Source organism: Artemia franciscana, chromosome 2, assembly GCF_032884065.1.
Source record: "Artemia franciscana chromosome 2, ASM3288406v1, whole genome shotgun sequence".
NCBI lineage: Eukaryota > Metazoa > Arthropoda > Branchiopoda > Anostraca > Artemiidae > Artemia > Artemia franciscana.
This window is the reverse complement of record NC_088864.1, coordinates 15,512,916-15,530,659: the sequence shown is the minus strand read 5'-3', so window position 1 is coordinate 15,530,659 and position 17,744 is coordinate 15,512,916. Positions and strand designations below refer to the sequence as shown.

At 33.9% G+C, this 17,744-nt stretch overlaps 1 protein-coding gene across 1 annotated transcript in view; it reads left to right on the top strand.

Moving 5' to 3' along the window:
• LOC136037798 (cubilin-like) overlaps positions 1-17,744 on the top strand; it is a 34,465-nt gene that overhangs the window by 2,112 nt on the left and 14,609 nt on the right. The window contains exons 2-5 of the mRNA XM_065720633.1: positions 1,786-1,956; positions 4,217-4,372; positions 11,250-11,420; positions 12,520-12,675. Coding sequence (XP_065576705.1) covers positions 1,786-1,956; positions 4,217-4,372; positions 11,250-11,420; positions 12,520-12,675 — 654 coding nt within the window. The remainder of the gene's footprint in view (positions 1-1,785; positions 1,957-4,216; positions 4,373-11,249; positions 11,421-12,519; positions 12,676-17,744) is intronic.

Here is a 17,744-nt window from a genome sequence, read left to right as displayed (position 1 = left end):
TAGATCTTACTTCTCTTCCAGTGTGGTTAGGATTCACCGTCCCTTTCTTGCAGATTGGCTGATGAGAAGAATTCAAGGATTTTTTTTCCTGCCCCCTCTGAGACTGAATTTGTCTTGGACTCCTAAAAAGCCCAATTACAACACTGGATTATACTCCTCATTAAATATGGCTAATAAATGACGGCGTTTTCTGTAGGAATTGTCATGACAAGAACTCCTCCTTCTTATGATCCTTTGAGAGGTCGTATCAGGGATGGACCCCCATGAGCACAAATAGGATGCTTCCTCTTTTTTCTCCTCAGCTTTGTTTAACATCCGACTATCTTTTTTAGGGACACATTGGGATGAAATTAATTCATAACCCCCACTCCTGCCCCGAGAAGTGTGGTTGAGCATTGACCTCAGTTCTGACTTTCCATTAGTTTTTGTTGAAGAAATTCGATAATTATTTCTCTTGGATGTTGGAATTAAAGGAATTTAGATTCTCTGATATATTTCCCACAGAGGTAGGGTTGAGTCTGGAGCTAAAAAAGACATGCATAGGACACTTGTTCTTAATTTCAAGAACGTTTAATTAACACTCTACATCCTATTCTAGTAGATGCCACGATAACAAGAAATTTGAAACGCTGTCTGCCTACAAAGGTCTAATAGAGCATGGTCCCATAAAAGGTATAAATACAACACTGTTTCTAATGGTCAACCAAGTTTTGTCGGTATTTGCTAAGTCCTGATCACGGCCTATGTCCTGATCACGAGATTTAAGGGAGCCTCTTACACAGCAGTGATCATATTCAGTTTCAGTTTCTTAGAAAACGCTTCTAGGACATTTACTTTTTCTTTCCACCAAATCTAATTAAGATCCGGCAGCCGCTTCTGTTAAATGTCCCGATGACAAGGGTTTAGGGACCCTCTCCCAAAGTGTTCATGTTGGGTCCTGATCCCCAAGGTTCATAACTAGAATACTAATCTTTATCTTCCTGCTAGTTTTGGTTGTGATCTAATGGCCAATTCTAGTGGATATCTTAAAGGCAAAATGTTCCCCTTCTCTCTTCCTCGCGCATAAGTCTGATTATGTCTAGACGACCAGAAATAAAAACTAAGACACAAAGTTCTCATCTTCCATTGAGCTTGGTTGAAGTCCAGCTATTCCCTCCAAATGCGTAAATATCAAGGCTCCTGAAACCTCCACTCTCCCTCACAAAAAAAATATTCTGATAGTTACAAGAAACATTTAAACTTGAAGATCTTTTTTCCCTGTTTCTCAAATCGGCCAAACTCCTATTTTTTTTTATCTTGCCGTTTACAATCCACGGACCAAAACAAAACACAAAAAATTTAAGAAAACAGTAGTGTTGGTCTGCAGCACAATGTGCATGCTTAAAAGAATAGCCAAAGACAGGCGGAATCGCCAAAGGGTTATCAATAATGTGCAAAGACTACCGATCTTAAGTTCAAAATTAAAACGCTACAGCATTATACACAGACGAAAACCAAATTAGTTCCGAAAAGTAGTCATGCAGTAAAAGAAATGGAAGACTACAAACTGAGAAAAGATGGCTCCACAGAAAAACAACCATCCTTCATGTTTTCAGAGTGGCACACCGCTTTGATAAGACATTTCTGTTTCGAAACCCCCTAATAATTGTCAACTTTTATTAATCAGTAAACTTCCTACCAAAATTTGCTTAGCAATATGAAACAGCCGGCCATATAAAATTTGACTAAAACGCTCGCTACAAAGAGAGATGTTAAAGTTTGCTCAGAATTTTTGTTTCTATTTAGTGTGGTGAAGTCTTTACGACCAGTACTGGAGAAGTCAGCTCACCGGGCTACCCTGGCAACTATCCAGACTCTGTAAGCGGTTGTGGTTATCTGATAACTGTACCAGAAGGCCGAGCCATTGCGTTGTTCTTCGATTTCATCGATGTGGAGCAAGAATATGACTACATCAATGTAAGTATAATGTGTGAGTACGGACAGGGATCAACCAATAATTCTGAAAATATTGGAAATTTTTTACTAGAAATTTTGGGAGGGGTTCCAGTCCTTCTGGATGTGTAAATACTTTTTTGTAATATCACATAGCTCGACCATGTTTTATAGTCTTGATTATACTTAATTTGACGATAAAATGAGAATATTGATGGATACAAAAAGTACTAAGATCTGTAGGCTCTTCAGTCTCAAATCATGTACCATGAACAGATAAGCCGTGTTTTGTCATTTTGTTGATTATATTTGCTTCATAAAAAGATCAGTTTTTATTCTTGTCTTATCCATTTTGTCAATGCTGGTGCTATAATTTATGCAATGTAAACTACTAATGTTTATCCGACATTAATGCTGGAATTTATTTTATAGGGCTAATATTTGGAAAGGGAGCGGGAGGTAAAAAATGCTAATATATGAAAAAGAGGTTGGGAATATTTGTACTTTATAAATTAGAATAGGCCCAAGGCCCTCTGTGTGCATGCTTGATCTTAATTGAACACAGGCCATTCAAAGGGAGAAAGGTTAATTTTGGGGGAAAATAACATTGATTAAAAATTAACAACATGCATATTGTACACAAGAAAATATATATAATAGAAAAAAAAACGCAAAAATCAATAGATTCTGGATAAACTGTTTGGGGGAGGGTCCAAACGGCTCTCCTAGCTTAGTTTCTTGGCCTGAGCAATTTTGATGTCGACAATTTTTTATTATGCTTTACCTTTTTTTAGGCAAACATAAAAGAAAGCTATGAAAATCTTGGAGCTCAGCGAGGTAATTTCTAATAGTAATTTGGGTGTAGTTTTTCTTAACTTTCAATAATCAATCGGGAAAAACAGAAGGTTATGAAGATCAATTTAAGCATACAAATCAGTCAAGCTAAAAAAATCTTTACTGGGTCTCAGCCCCGGCCTTTCTCTGGTATTATGCCTGCACCAGCTCTAGACGGTTCTGTAAATTTGCATATACGTCCAGTAGCCAAATACGAATTAATCTAATGTCTCAGTTGTCAATTCAATTAATTCTATGAAAAACAGTGACAAAGAATACTAAGTTGTCGGTTCCAATCTTTATTTGGCGTTTTATGGAAAACCAGTTTAGCTTAGTTATTTTATCTAAATTTTTAGAAGCTCCTTTATCTTTCTCGATAAGCCCCATGGTTTCTTTCTCAAATTTATTGCATGATAAAAAGAAGAAATTGGACTTACAGTGCTTACTGGTGGTGCTGATCTCCATTTCATGGTCTTTCATTATTGGTTGATAAAGCTACCAGAAAACAGAACAACCCATCTTCACTTCCTGTTTTTTTGCTTTCAGCCCATTTATTGGTGTCTTTTTGTGCCGTACCCAGAAGGCGGAAACTGGAACAGCAGTAGCGATCTAAACTTTTCGAAGTGCCAGTTTTCCGTCCCAGTTTTCCATAGAATGCCAAATGTAGACGTGGCTATATACTACTAGGGTTCAAATGTGAGTAAACTTGTATTGAGAAACCCGAAATATTTTAGACTTTCCGTAAGGGGAATGTGCATGATAGGCTATATGAATTTACTTTCGTCGTTCATTAGTTATATTTCTTCTTCTAAGTTCTGTTTATATATAATATATAAACTGCACATAAAGGAAATACGAATTGAAGTCACTGAACATAAAAGTATTTGGTGTCTTTGCTCCTCTAGAATATTTGATAATGATCAAAATGGGCTAATCGTTTAGTGGAAACTCGAGTCAGTACATTTGTTAGCTTGTTATATTTAAGCATGATCTATTTTTATATTATTATATAGATCAATAGATCTATTTTCATATTATTTATATTATGATATAGAGCTGTGTTTATATTAGCTCAGCAAGCTGCTTTCCAAACAATTTTTCGGTCTCCATTGGCCTAACTCGCTTTTTTCATTTAGGTGTTTTGTTACGAGATTTTCTGGTAATTTGACCATTTTCTTGCAATTCATAATAGAAAAAGTGCTTTGCCACTAAAATCAACTACATTCTAAACGTAGAGTTAATAGATTTTTCCAAACGGCTCTTATACTCGAAAAGTATACATTTTTTCCCCTTTCATATCCACGCAATTGGACTTCCTATAACATATCTTAATGATTTGTCCTTTACGGAATAAATTAACAAATAAGCCTGAAAAAAGAAAAAAATAAACCAATTCAGTTGCTTATTTTTCTATGTTTTACTATGTGTTTAAATGAAGAGTTTTTTCCAGGTTTATGATGGTACTAACGCTTTCTCTCCCAGTATTGGTGAGTTCACGGGTTCATTTAACAATTTGGCTGTTGGATCTACTGGGAATAATATGTACATAACCTTTAAGTCAGACTACAGCAATAGTGGATTAGGCTTTCGAGCAACATGGACAACGGTTAGTTAGAAACTATGTTTATTTTGTAAGGCCATAAGCTCTTCCTAACGTAAGAAACTAAGCTTCTCCAGAAAGATTCTTTTTTTTTTGTAAGTAAAAATTTAAAGAATGGGACAAAAGTTTAAAAAAAGTGCACAAATTCTTAATAAAATATTCATATTAGAAACAGAAGGTGTTGTGAATAGCCATAAGCTCTTCCTAATATAAGAAACTGAGGAAATTCCAGATTGTTTTTTATTTTTTATATATATATGCATAAGAGAAAAAGTAAAAGAATGGGGCAAAAAATTAAAAGAAGCGCACAATTTCCTAATAAAATATTTATATTAGAAACAAAAGATGGTACGAAGAGGCATAAGCTCTAACTAACATAAGAAACCAAGAATTTTACAGACTAATTTTTATGAGAAAAATTAAGAGAATGGTGTAAAAAATTGAAATAAGCGCACTATTTCTTAATAAATATTTATACTAGAAACAGAAGATTATACGAACTGGAGAAATTTTGGCTCATTTTCTCATTTTTATACTGTAGATGGCTTAGCCGTCTTATGTAGATGGATCAGCCGTTTCTTCTTATGCTCGAAACTTGCTTCGAATGTCATCGATATGAATTATTAATTAAGTTGTGTTAAAGCTCTCGATGTAGTATTTAAATAGTAACATACTATTACTTAAATAAATTAGTGCTAACTGGGATGATGCTGAGTTGGTAATTGAGATCATAAGGTTTGATCGGCCTTATAGCTATCATTTTATCACTGTGATTTTTTTTTATTCTTTAGTATTTACATTTAGACCTATTCTGCAACGAACTTTCAAGAGAAAAATCTTTTTCTTGGACACAAGTTTGTAATTAAAAGAAAAATTATATTGAAGCTGATGCTTTGGTGTAGGTATTTATCAACAATTGTTCCCAAAGCTCTGCAATGAAAAGTTTCTACCCACCTGTTGATAAATTGTACATGTCAGAGGGTCACAACATAGGGATTCATAATTGTCAAACACAGCATTCAAGCCCAGATCGATTGTTCAATAGATCGCCGAACTGTTAAAGACACCTAGTCTGGGGGATAAACAAACCGAGCTTTTTGGGATGGAAAGGACAATTGTTAGAAGCAGCAAAACTTATATCTATGTATGTTCTCACTTCTACTGCTGCAACTACCGCTACTAACAACTCACCGCAGCACCAAGCCGCCTGAGGCCAACACGGCTACGGTTGCTCCTCCTCCATCCTGATCCATTCAAAGCCTCCCTTTTTACACCATCCCAGGAAGTTCCGATTTCCTTTAAATCTTTCTTTGTAACCTCCTCCCACCACAACCGCGGATGACCTGCTTTTCGTTCAGCCCTAGACGGTTGGCTGAAAAGGATAATCTTTGGCAATCTGTCATACTTCATCCGCAAAACGTGTCCTAGCTATCTCAACCTTTCTCTCACTATAGGCTTAGAAAGCGGGATTGAACCAAGGTCATTCAGCCGGGTACCCAGAACAATCCGTAGACAATTTCTCTGGATATCATCTAGAAAATCTTTATGCGCTTTTCTGAGCGCTCATGCTTCAAAGCCATATTTCACCACTGCCATCACTGTAGCTTCCGAAATTCTAATCTCGGTTTGCAGACTTATCTTCCTGCTCTTCCAAACTTTTTTTTAACTTTGAAAAAACACCCTGAGCCTTGGCTATTCTACTTTTAACATCTTCACTGCTCCCACAGTCTGTACTAATAATTAAATAAAAACTTCAAGTAAGGAGCAACATTAAAAATTAAAACGAACAGAAATTATTCCGTATATGAAAGGGATTGTCCCCTCCTCAGTGCCTCGCTCCTTACGCTAAAGTTTGACTCTTGGTCACAGTTCTACTTTTTAAAACAATGAAACACTTTAAAGTAAAGAGCGAGGCATTGAGGAGGGGACAGTCCCTTTCATATAAGGAATAATTTTTGTTCGTTTTAAGTTTTAATGTCACTCCTTACTTGCAGTTAAAACAACTTGTTCTTATCGTTTAATTTCTGAACGTTTTTGAATTAATACATGTTTTGATTTTAGCTCAATGCACATGAATAATTAAAACGAAATTTGTATATTAATTTTTCTTGGCGAAATGGCTTTCTCATAGTTCTGATCAGACGATTTTGATTAAAAAAGAGGCGGAGGAGAAGGCCTAGTTGCCTTCCCAGTTTTGGTTACTTAAAAATACAACAAGAACTTTTTAAATTTTTTTTACCAACGTTTTTATTAGCAATAAATGTACGTAACTTACGAATTAACTTACGTAACTAACTTCTATATTTGAATATTTTTATTACGTATATGAGGGGGTTTGCCCCCTCGTCTATACCTCGCTCTTTACAATAAAGCTTGAATTTCATCCCAATTCTTTAAGAATGACCCCTGAATCACAAAGGCAGTAGAATAACTAGTTGAAATTACTAAAAATACTTTAGCGTAAAGAGCAAGGTATTTTGGAGGAGACGAACTCCCTTATATACGTAATTTTTTCTGTTCGTTTTAAGTTTTAATACTGCTCCTTACTTCCAGTTGAAAAAAACTTTTTTTCTATTTATCTTCTCATTTTTTTAATAATCCTAGAAAATCCTGCGACCCCTTCATGGAAATTACCTTCCTTAATAATAAATTCCTCCATGGAAAGATCCTCCCACGTAACTCCCTCCCCCCGACCTGACCCCACCCCAACGCGAAAATTTCCCCCTGAAAACGTCTGTACACTTCCCAATAACCATTACTATATATAAACAATGGTGTAAGTTTGTAACGTGCAGCCCCACCCCCTGGGACTTTGGGGATTAAGTCATCCCCAAAGACATAGCTTTTAAGTTTTTCGACAATGCTGAACAATATGGCTATCTGAAAATTTTGATCCGGTGACTTTGGGAAAAAATGAGCGTGGGAGGGGGCCTAGGTGCCCTCTAAATTTTTAGTCACTTAAAAAGGGCACTAGACTTCTAATTTCCGTTAGAATGAGCCCTGCCGTGACACTCTAGGATCGCTGGGTCGATACGGTCATCCCTGAAAAACAAAAAACAAAAAGAAAACAAACAAACAAATAAACACACATCCGTGATCTGTCTTCTGGCAAAAAATACAAAATTCCACATTTTTGTAGATAAGAGCTTAAAGCTTCTACAGTAGGGTTCTCTGATACGCTGAATCTGATGGTGTGATTTTCGTTAAGATTTTATGACTTTTAGATGACATATTTTCTAAAATGTGGCAAATTTTTTCAGGCTCGTAACTTTTGATGGGTAAGATTAAATTTGATGAAACTTATATATTTAAAATCAGCATTAAAATATGATTTTTTTGGTGTAACTATTGGTATCAAAATTTCGTTTTTTAGAGTTCCGGTTACTATTGAGCAAGGTCGCTCCTTACTACAGTTCGTTACCACGAACTGTTTGATACTACCAAGGTAAGTTAAGCTGTCCATCTGATCAATCTTTTCGTTACCTAACGTCACCTTTTCATCTTCACTTATTTCTAGCTTTAGTGGCTCAGTCTTCTTAACAACAATTTTTAAACCTATTCAAGTACCCTGAACTTGCAAAACCTCTAAAAGTTTATTTTGCTCACATTTTAGTCTAAAATGCTTAAATCATCAGCATAATCTAGTCCAGGAGAGTTTTTCCTCCCGTTTGATTCCGTCGTCTCCCATTTCCTTTCCCGTGGTCCTTAAGTCCATCAAAATGAACCGTATAAAGGGGGATAAAACACAACTCCGCCTGACTCCTGATTTAATACGAAACCAGCTGCTAACCTCATATCCTACCGCAGAAGATATACCATACATGGACAAGATCTTCGCTAAAGCTCTCATATCAACATAATCAAACGCTTGATCATAATCTATCAAACTAAGGACCAAAGGTGCTCGATAACTAAGACACTTCTAAGTTATTAACCGAAGATTAAAAATTGGCTCGACCCTCCCTCTACCATTTCTAAACCGCACTGTTCTCCTCTTTTAAACTTTGTCTACAGCATCTCTCAGTCTAAAAAGTATCATATTACTAAGTAATTTGGTATCTACAGAGACCAGACCAATGCCACGATAATTATCATACATACTCTTATCACATTTCTTATACGGTGGTTTAATTAAGGCTTTTTTAAAATCGATAGGTGTTTCTCCTTTTTCAAAAATTATATTCACAATCTTCAGTAATTTATTTCTAACCTCAGAGACACCATATTTAAGAAACTTATTTACAACACTATCAGTACCTGGAGCTTAATTATTTTCTAATCCTTTTATTACTGTCGCTAATTCTTCCTCACAAAAAATCCTCCTTCACATTCAATGTATCATAAACTGTTTAATTTTCATCTATATCTTTTCCTGCAACTCTATCTCGGTTGAACACAATCTCAAAATGTTCTACCCATCTCTCTTTAACACTTGCCTTATCACTAATTGTGGTCCCGTTTATATATTTAACCAGGACGAGTACGGATTGATTACTCCCTTTCAATTTATTAACATGTCAGTATAAAATTTTACTACGAGGCCCGTTTTTTTTAATTAAAGTCCGTTTGATCATAAGTACACAACGAATGATTGTTTAAGAAGAGTAAATTTATTTCCAAAAAGTGCATACTTTACTCTATTAAACAGCATAGTTGCCAAGTTTGTTGCAACATTTATCATACCTTTGAACAACTTTTGATGTAACCTCTGTATAAAAACTTGCCGCCTGTTTCACTAACCAGTAATTCACGTCCGTTTTTACGTCGTCATCATCATTGTAACGTTTGCCACTGAGGTGTTACTTGAGGTGAAGAAACGGATGGTAATCATTCGGCGCAAGATCAGGACTGCATTGTGGGTGACCTAAAACTTTCCAGCGTGAGTGACCTAAACTGTTCAACAATTTACGGGACTGACCAGCAATGTGAGGTCTTCCATTGTCATGAAGAAGGACAATTTCCTTTGTCAACATGCTAAGTTTTTTCGTTTTACTTTTATTAATCGCTCTGCGGAGCTTTCTGAGGGTTAGGCAGTATGCTCCTACATTGACAGTAGTTCCTCCGATGCATCAAGTCAACCGAAAAAACACCATGCCTATTCCCAAACACTGATGCCATGATTTTATTGGTAAATAGGTAAAAAAATAGAGTAAAGTATGCAATTTGTGAAAATAAATTTACTTTTTTGAAACAATCTTTCGTTATTTACTTATGGTCAAACGGACCTTAATTAAGTTATGCCATCTTGTTAGACATAAAGCTTTTTCACTAATATTCCTAGCAGCTCTCCTAACTTTCTTCCCTAATGCACCATTAGCAATTTTACAAATTATTTTCCTAAAATTATTCCATCCATCTTCCACATTCCCGGAATGTGGACTTCCACATTCCCGGAACATCATAACTTCCCGGGAGATAGTTACCCTTCCAAAATTTCATCTTTAAATTAACCCTAGACATTACTAGATGGTGGTCTTTACTTTTAACATCAGTAACAGCACTCCAATGTATCCTAATATCTTGTATTGATCCTGCCGGTCTATGGTATACAATAACATAATCAATAATGTTTGCTGTCTTACCATCACGTCAATACCATGTTAACTTATGGGCCATTTTATCACCAAACACCGTAGTGGTTATAACTAGTTTGTTTTACTTATAAAATTGCAGCAGTCAGTAGCCATTACTGTTTTCTTTCCCTACATCAGATTTACCTAGACTAGGATACCATCTATCCCTGTATATACCGACCTGAGGGTTAAAATCTCCTAATAATAACACCGTATTTCTACCTGGGACTCTTTCTATCTCCTCCTGTTACTGTAACTAACGATGCGAAGAAATCCAGTTGATTGGAAGATTTGATGATTAGATCAATAGTAATTGGTAGGAAAAATATTGAAACTTGTAAGGTTTTGATAAGGACAGCTCTAATACCCTTTGATAGCTTATAGGTTCATCTTTTGCTCCGTTATATTGAATGTGATCTTGAAAAGTGTTACTAGACCCATTTCTGCTCTAAAAAAGCAAACCAGTGGCGTTTTTTTAAGGCCCAAATCCGTTCTTAAAAACTATGCAGAACATGCGCAGTTTGTCTTGCTGAGTACCAAGTAGTTCAAACCACCCTTACCTATGGTTCCCACTGCTGCAATTTCGCGTGAAATCCTGCGACATGCGACAAATGACAAAAATTGTGCGACAAACGACGCAAAACCATCCGTTTTGCTGCAATGTCGGATGCGTTGAATAAGTTCAAATCGTACGACTAATCGCATGCGTTGTGCACAGATAAAGTGCAATAGTCTTTTTCTGAATTCGGCTTAACACTCTCATTGCTTCTGTAGAACCAATGGGGTCCACAAGTTTTTCTGGATGACCACTTCTTTGATAGGTGATAATTCCAGGGACTGATAGCCCATCCTTCTGCTAATACTCTCGTTTGGCTTATCACTCTCATTGCTTCGGTTTGAGAACTTGATCTGAATTCTTCTAGAGTTTGTCGCAGCGACGCAAAATTCTGCGTTTCTTTGTGAACCTCCATCCAATTCTGTCGTACGTCTCTTCCGCCAGAAAAAAATCGTGTTGGGATTGATGCAGCAGTGAGAACCAGGGGTTAGAGGCGATATTGTCTATGTTATATTACTTAATCCAAAGGGTAGAATTCTTCAGGGAAAACGTAAGTGCTGCCGCTTTTTGATGTTTAAAAGCTTGTCTGCATTTCTTTAATGGATAATAACGTGTGAAGTCTATTATTATTGTGAATACCAGGTGGCAAAATAACATCCATTTTACTATCCACCCCACAATATGAACAATGAGAGAAGACTTATTAGATTTCTACTTGGCAATCGTGATTTGAAAATAATAATGCTTTTTTTAGGTTTGTGGCCGATATCAGACGTCCCCAACAGGCGTCTACTCATCTCCAAACTATCCTGCTGAATATGGCAATGATCTTGATGAATGTTATGGATTGTCTGTGCCATCTGGTGACATTGCAAAGATCTCCTTTGATGACTTCAATACTGAAGCAGACAATGACGTGCTCACTGTAAGTTATTTAAATTGTTATGATGCCTGTAACTGAGAATTTTAAGAGTAATTATCCAATTTTAGTTTGGTCCATAGAATCATTTGGGGTACAGAATGTGTTTTCCTTATCCCATCCTTTCAAACTTATTGTTAAGCTTGTGTGAACTCATCCTGCTGGAAAAAAAAAGTTTCCTGTCAATCAAATTTTTTCTACATTCAATATTTCTCTCTTATTCCACTTGCCTGCCCCCATGTAGGTGTCATAGGATACTTATTTTAGCATCAGATGAACATCCTCTCCCAACTCCTCTTCTTTTGAAATACATTTTCTCATGTCATTTTTCCTTACAAAATTGTTTCTAATTCGTCCGACCTAGCTAAATTCCTTAAAAATCGATTACTTGTTTACTTTAGAACCATTAACCATCTAGTTTCTAAAATGTTGGGTGAATCGTACGCCAAAGAGTTTATCTGATTATTCCTCCAGATACCATTTTATAGTTCTCCGACTTTTTTTTCTCGTACGCTCTTCCTCAGAGTTGATTCTTCCCCAGAATTGGGAATCCTGAGAGTTGATCTGTATTGTCTGGGCGTGTGTTTCTCAGGTTTTGGATGATGAAATTTCTAGGCACAGGGGAAACTGAAGAACTCCCTGCACAATTTTAGCGAGTTTTTCTATCCTGGTATATTTTTTCGATTGATTTTGCTCGCGTATGGACAATACAATCTAAAACTCCCAGTGGAGAAGTCAGGAGTATTGTTGAGTTCTAACGAAGTGTACTGGTAGGATATAGGGCTACTTTCTACGATTCTGGGATTAGTTAGACGGTTATAGGCTATAGTTGCTAGCCTGTAACATTAGCCTGTATATATTCTCTGCTATCGTAATAAGTGTCAAATCTCCCTACCGGCAACTATTTCCCTTTAGTTTTTATCTGTGTCACAGCTGTATTTGCATTGCTTCTATCACTTCATATTTATTTTCGTCAAAGTTTTTTTTTGGCTTCGTTGTAGTTTTGTTTTCCATAGAACCTGTAGAACCCTGGGATTCCACGGACCCCTGGCTGAAAAACTACTTGCAGTGTTCAGTAGCAGTCATTCTTTTAAATTATTTTCAGGTATATGATGGATCAAGTGCTTCAGCACCAGTACTGGTAGAGCTTAGTGGAGTTCAAACTGGTCTAGTAGTGAGATCATCGACAAACCAAGTTTTTATGAAATTCAGGACCAATGCTGAGACTACAAGCACGGGATTTTCTCTTTCATGGACTGCTGTAAGTTTATGCACTAAATCATCAAAGATAAACCATTTTGCTTATCTATAAGGTTCAGCATCTTGTTCGATTCGCTCCAAGTCCATGCGCAGGGAAGTGGCAATTCGGGGCAGAATCCTGTCCTACGATACGTTGATATTTCTATGATTTCCTTTAAAATAACTTCCATCATTTCTCGTATAATTTGCCTGTTTTTTCGCCTACTTCAAACATAACATTTTTATTTTAGCTACATTAAAGCCTGAAAACATTTAGATAGATAGACATAGAGAAAAATATTTATGTACTCCACCTATATTTTTTTTTTTTGTATATGTAAACAAATATTCGCATGCATAAGCCACAGTTACAAGCAAAAACAAAAAATGAACATAAAGCAATAAGACAAATATCTATGGTAACCATTCTCTTGTATGGACTAAGTAAGATTTCTATAACAAATACGCCACCGTGCGGCACTCCTATGTAACTGGGAAGTTTTTGAAGCAATTAGAAATAAAAACACGTAGTTCAAAATAAAAAAAATAAAAATAAAAAAATCAAAATAAAAAAAAAAACAAATATTCTCATGCATAAGCCACAGTTACAAGCAAAAAAATACATAAAGCAATAAGACAAATATCTATGGTAACTATTCTCTTGTATGGACTAAGGAAGATTTCTATAATAAATACGCCACCATGCGGCACTCCTATGTAACTGGGAAGTTTTTGAAGCAATTAGAAATAAAAACACATAGTTCAAAATCAATCAAAAAAATCAGAATTAAAAAATCAAAAAAAAAAAAAAAAAAAAAAAAAAAAAAAAAAAAAAACAAATATTCGCATGCCATAGCCACAGTTACAAGCAAAAAAAATAAAAAACATAAAGCAAAAAGATAAATATATATGGTAACCATTCTCTTGTATGGACTAAGTAAGATTTCTATAACAAATACGCCACCGTGCGGCACTCCTATGTAACTGGGAAGTATTTGAAGCAATTAGAAATGAAAACGCGTAGTTCAAAATCAATAAAAAAAAATCAAAATCAAAAAGTCAAAATAAAAAAAAATAAAAAAATACAAATATTCGCATGCATAAGCCACAGTTACAAGCAAAAACAAAAAATGAACATAAAGCAATAAGACAAATATCTATGGTAACCATTCTCTTGTATGGACTAAGTAAGATTTCTATAACAAATACGCCACCGTGCGGCACTCCTATGTAACTGGGAAGTTTTTGAAGCTATTAGAAATAAAAACACATAGTTCAAAAATAATCAAAAAAATCAAATTTATAAAATCAAAATAAAAAAAAAATAAAAAAACAAATATTCGCATGCATAAGCCACAGTTACAAAAAAAAAAAAAACCATAAAGCGATAAGACAAATATCTATGGTAACCATTATCTTGATGGACTTAAGCAATTAGAAATAAAAACACATAGTTCAAAATCAATCAAAAAAATCAGAATTAAAAAATCAAAATAAAATAAAGAAAAAAAAACAAAACAAAACAAATATTCGCATGCCATAGCCACAGTTACAAGCAAAAAAAAAAATAAACATAAAGCAATAAGATAAATATCTATGGTAACCATTCTCTTGTATGGACTAAGTAAGATTTCTATAACAAATACGCCACCGTGCGGCACTCCTATGTAACTGGGAAGTTTTTGAAGCAATTAGAAATGAAAACGCATAGTTGAAAATCAATCAAAAAAATCAAAATCAAAAAGTCAAAATAAAAAAAAATAAAAAATACAAATATTCGCATGCATAAACCAAAGTTACAAGCAAAAAAAATAAACATAAAGCAATAAGACAAATATCTATGGTAACCATTCTCTTGTATGAACTAAGTATGATTTCTATAACAAATACGCCACCGTGCGGCACTCCTATGTAACTGGGAAGTTTTTGAAGCAATTAGAAATAAAAACACATAGTTCAAAAAAAATCAAAAAAATCAAATTTAAAAAATCAAAATAAAAAAAACAAATATTCGCATGCATAAGCAAAAGTTACAAGCAAAAAAAAAACATAAAGCGATAAGACAAATATCTATGGTAACCATAATCTTGATGGACTAAGTAAGATTTCTATAACAAATACGCCACCGTGCGGCACTCCTATGTAACTGGGAAGTTTTTGAAGCAATTAGAAATAGAAACACAGTTAAAAATCAATCAAAAAAAAAAAAACAAATATTCGCATAAGACAAATATCTATGGTAACCATTCTCTTGTATGGACTAAGGAAGATTTCTACAACAAATACGCCACCGTACGGCACTCCTATGTAACTGGGAAGTTTTGAAGCGATTAGAAATAAGAACACATAGTTCAAAATCAATCAAAAAAATCAAAATAAAAAAATCGAAATAAAAAAATAAATAAAAAAAAACAAATATTCGCATGCATAAGCCACAGTTACAAAAAAAACATAAAACAATAAGACAAATATCTATGGTAACCATTCTCTTTTATGGACTAAGTAATATTTCTATAACAAATATGCCACTGTGCGGCACTCCTATGTAACTGGGAAGCTTTTGAAGCAATTAGAAATTAAAACACATAGTTCAAAATGAATCAAAAAAATCAAAATCAAAAAATCAAAAAAAATAAAAATAAAAAAAAACAAATATTCGCATGCATAAGCCACAGTTACAAGCAAAAAAACATAAAGCAACAAGACAAATATCTATGGTCTCTTGTATGGACTAAGTAAGATTTCTATAACAAATACGCCATCGTGCGGCACTCCTATGTAACTGGGAAGTTTTTGAAGTTATTAGAAATAAATGAAATAAAAACACATATTTTAAAATCAATAAAAAAATCAAAATCAATAAATCAAAATAAAAAAAAACAAATATTCGCATGCATAAGCCAAAGTTACAAGCAAAAAAAACATAAAGCAATAAGTCAAATATCTATGGTAACCATTCTCTTGTATGGAATAAGTAAGATTTCTATGACAAATACGCCACCGTGCGGCGCTCCTATGTAACTGGGAAGTTTTTGACGCTATTGGAAATAAAAACACATAGTTCAAAATCAATCAAAAAAATCAGAATTAAAAAATCAAAAAAAAAAAAAAAAAAAAAAAACAAATATTCGCATGCCATAGCCACAGTTACAAGCAAAAAAAATAAAAAACATAAAGCAAAAAGATAAATATATATGGTAACCATTCTCTTGTATGGACTAAGTAAGATTTCTATAACAAATACGCCACCGTGCGGCACTCCTATGTAACTGGGAAGTATTTGAAGCAATTAGAAATGAAAACGCGTAGTTCAAAATCAATAAAAAAAAATCAAAATCAAAAAGTCAAAATAAAAAAAAATAAAAAAATACAAATATTCGCATGCAAATAAACATAAAGCAATAAGACAAATATCTATGGTAACCATTCTCTTGTATGGACTAAGTAAGATTTCTATAACAAATACGCCACCGTGCGGCACTCCTATGTAACTGGGAAGTTTTTGAAGCAATTAGAAATAAAAACACATAGTTCAAAAATAATCAAAAAAATCAAATTTATAAAATCAAAATAAAAAAAAAATAAAAAAACAAATATTCGCATGCATAAGCCACAGTTACAAAAAAAAAAACCATAAAGCGATAAGACAAATATCTATGGTAACCATTATCTTGATGGACTTAAGCAATTAGAAATAAAAACACATAGTTCAAAATCAATCAAAAAAATCAGAATTAAAAAATCAAAATAAAATAAAGAAAAAAAAACAAAACAAAACAAATATTCGCATGCCATAGCCACAGTTACAAGCAAAAAAAAAATAAACATAAAGCAATAAGATAAATATCTATGGTAACCATTCTCTTGTATGGACTAAGTAAGATTTCTATAACAAATACGCCACCGTGCGGCACTCCTATGTAACTGGGAAGTTTTTGAAGCAATTAGAAATGAAAACGCATAGTTGAAAATCAATCAAAAAAATCAAAATCAAAAAGTCAAAATAAAAAAAAATAAAAAATACAAATATTCGCATGCATAAACCAAAGTTACAAGCAAAAAAAATAAACATAAAGCAATAAGACAAATATCTATGGTAACCATTCTCTTGTATGAACTAAGTAAGATTTCTATAACAAATACGCCACCGTGCGGCACTCCTATGTAACTGGGAAGTTTTTGAAGCAATTAGAAATAAAAACACATAGTTCAAAAAAAATCAAAAAAATCAAATTTAAAAAATCAAAATAAAAAAAACAAATATTCGCATGCATAAGCCAAAGTTACAAGCAAAAAAAAAACATAAAGCGATAAGACAAATATCTATGGTAACCATAATCTTGATGGACTAAGTAAGATTTCTATAACAAATACGCCACCGTGCGGCACTCCTATGTAACTGGGAAGTTTTTGAAGCAATTAGAAATAGAAACACAGTTAAAAATCAATCAAAAAAAAAAAAACAAATATTCGCATAAGACAAATATCTATGGTAACCATTCTCTTGTATGGACTAAGGAAGATTTCTACAACAAATACGCCACCGTACGGCACTCCTATGTAACTGGGAAGTTTTGAAGCGATTAGAAATAAGAACACATAGTTCAAAATCAATCAAAAAAATCAAAATAAAAAAATCGAAATAAAAAAAAAATAAAAAAAAACAAATATTCGCATGCATAAGCCACAGTTACAAAAAAAAACATAAAACAATAAGACAAATATCTATGGTAACCATTCTCTTTTATGGACTAAGTAATATTTCTATAACAAATATGCCACTGTGCGGCACTCCTATGTAACTGGGAAGCTTTTGAAGCAATTAGAAATTAAAACACATAGTTCAAAATGAATCAAAAAAATCAAAATCAAAAAATCAAAAAAAAAAAAAATAAAAAAAAACAAATATTCGCATGCATAAGCCACAGTTACAAGCAAAAAAACATAAAGCAACAAGACAAATATCTATGGTCTCTTGTATGGACTAAGTAAGATTTCTATAACAAATACGCCATCGTGCGGCACTCCTATGTAACTGGGAAGTTTTTGAAGTTATTAGAAATAAATGAAATAAAAACACATATTTTAAAA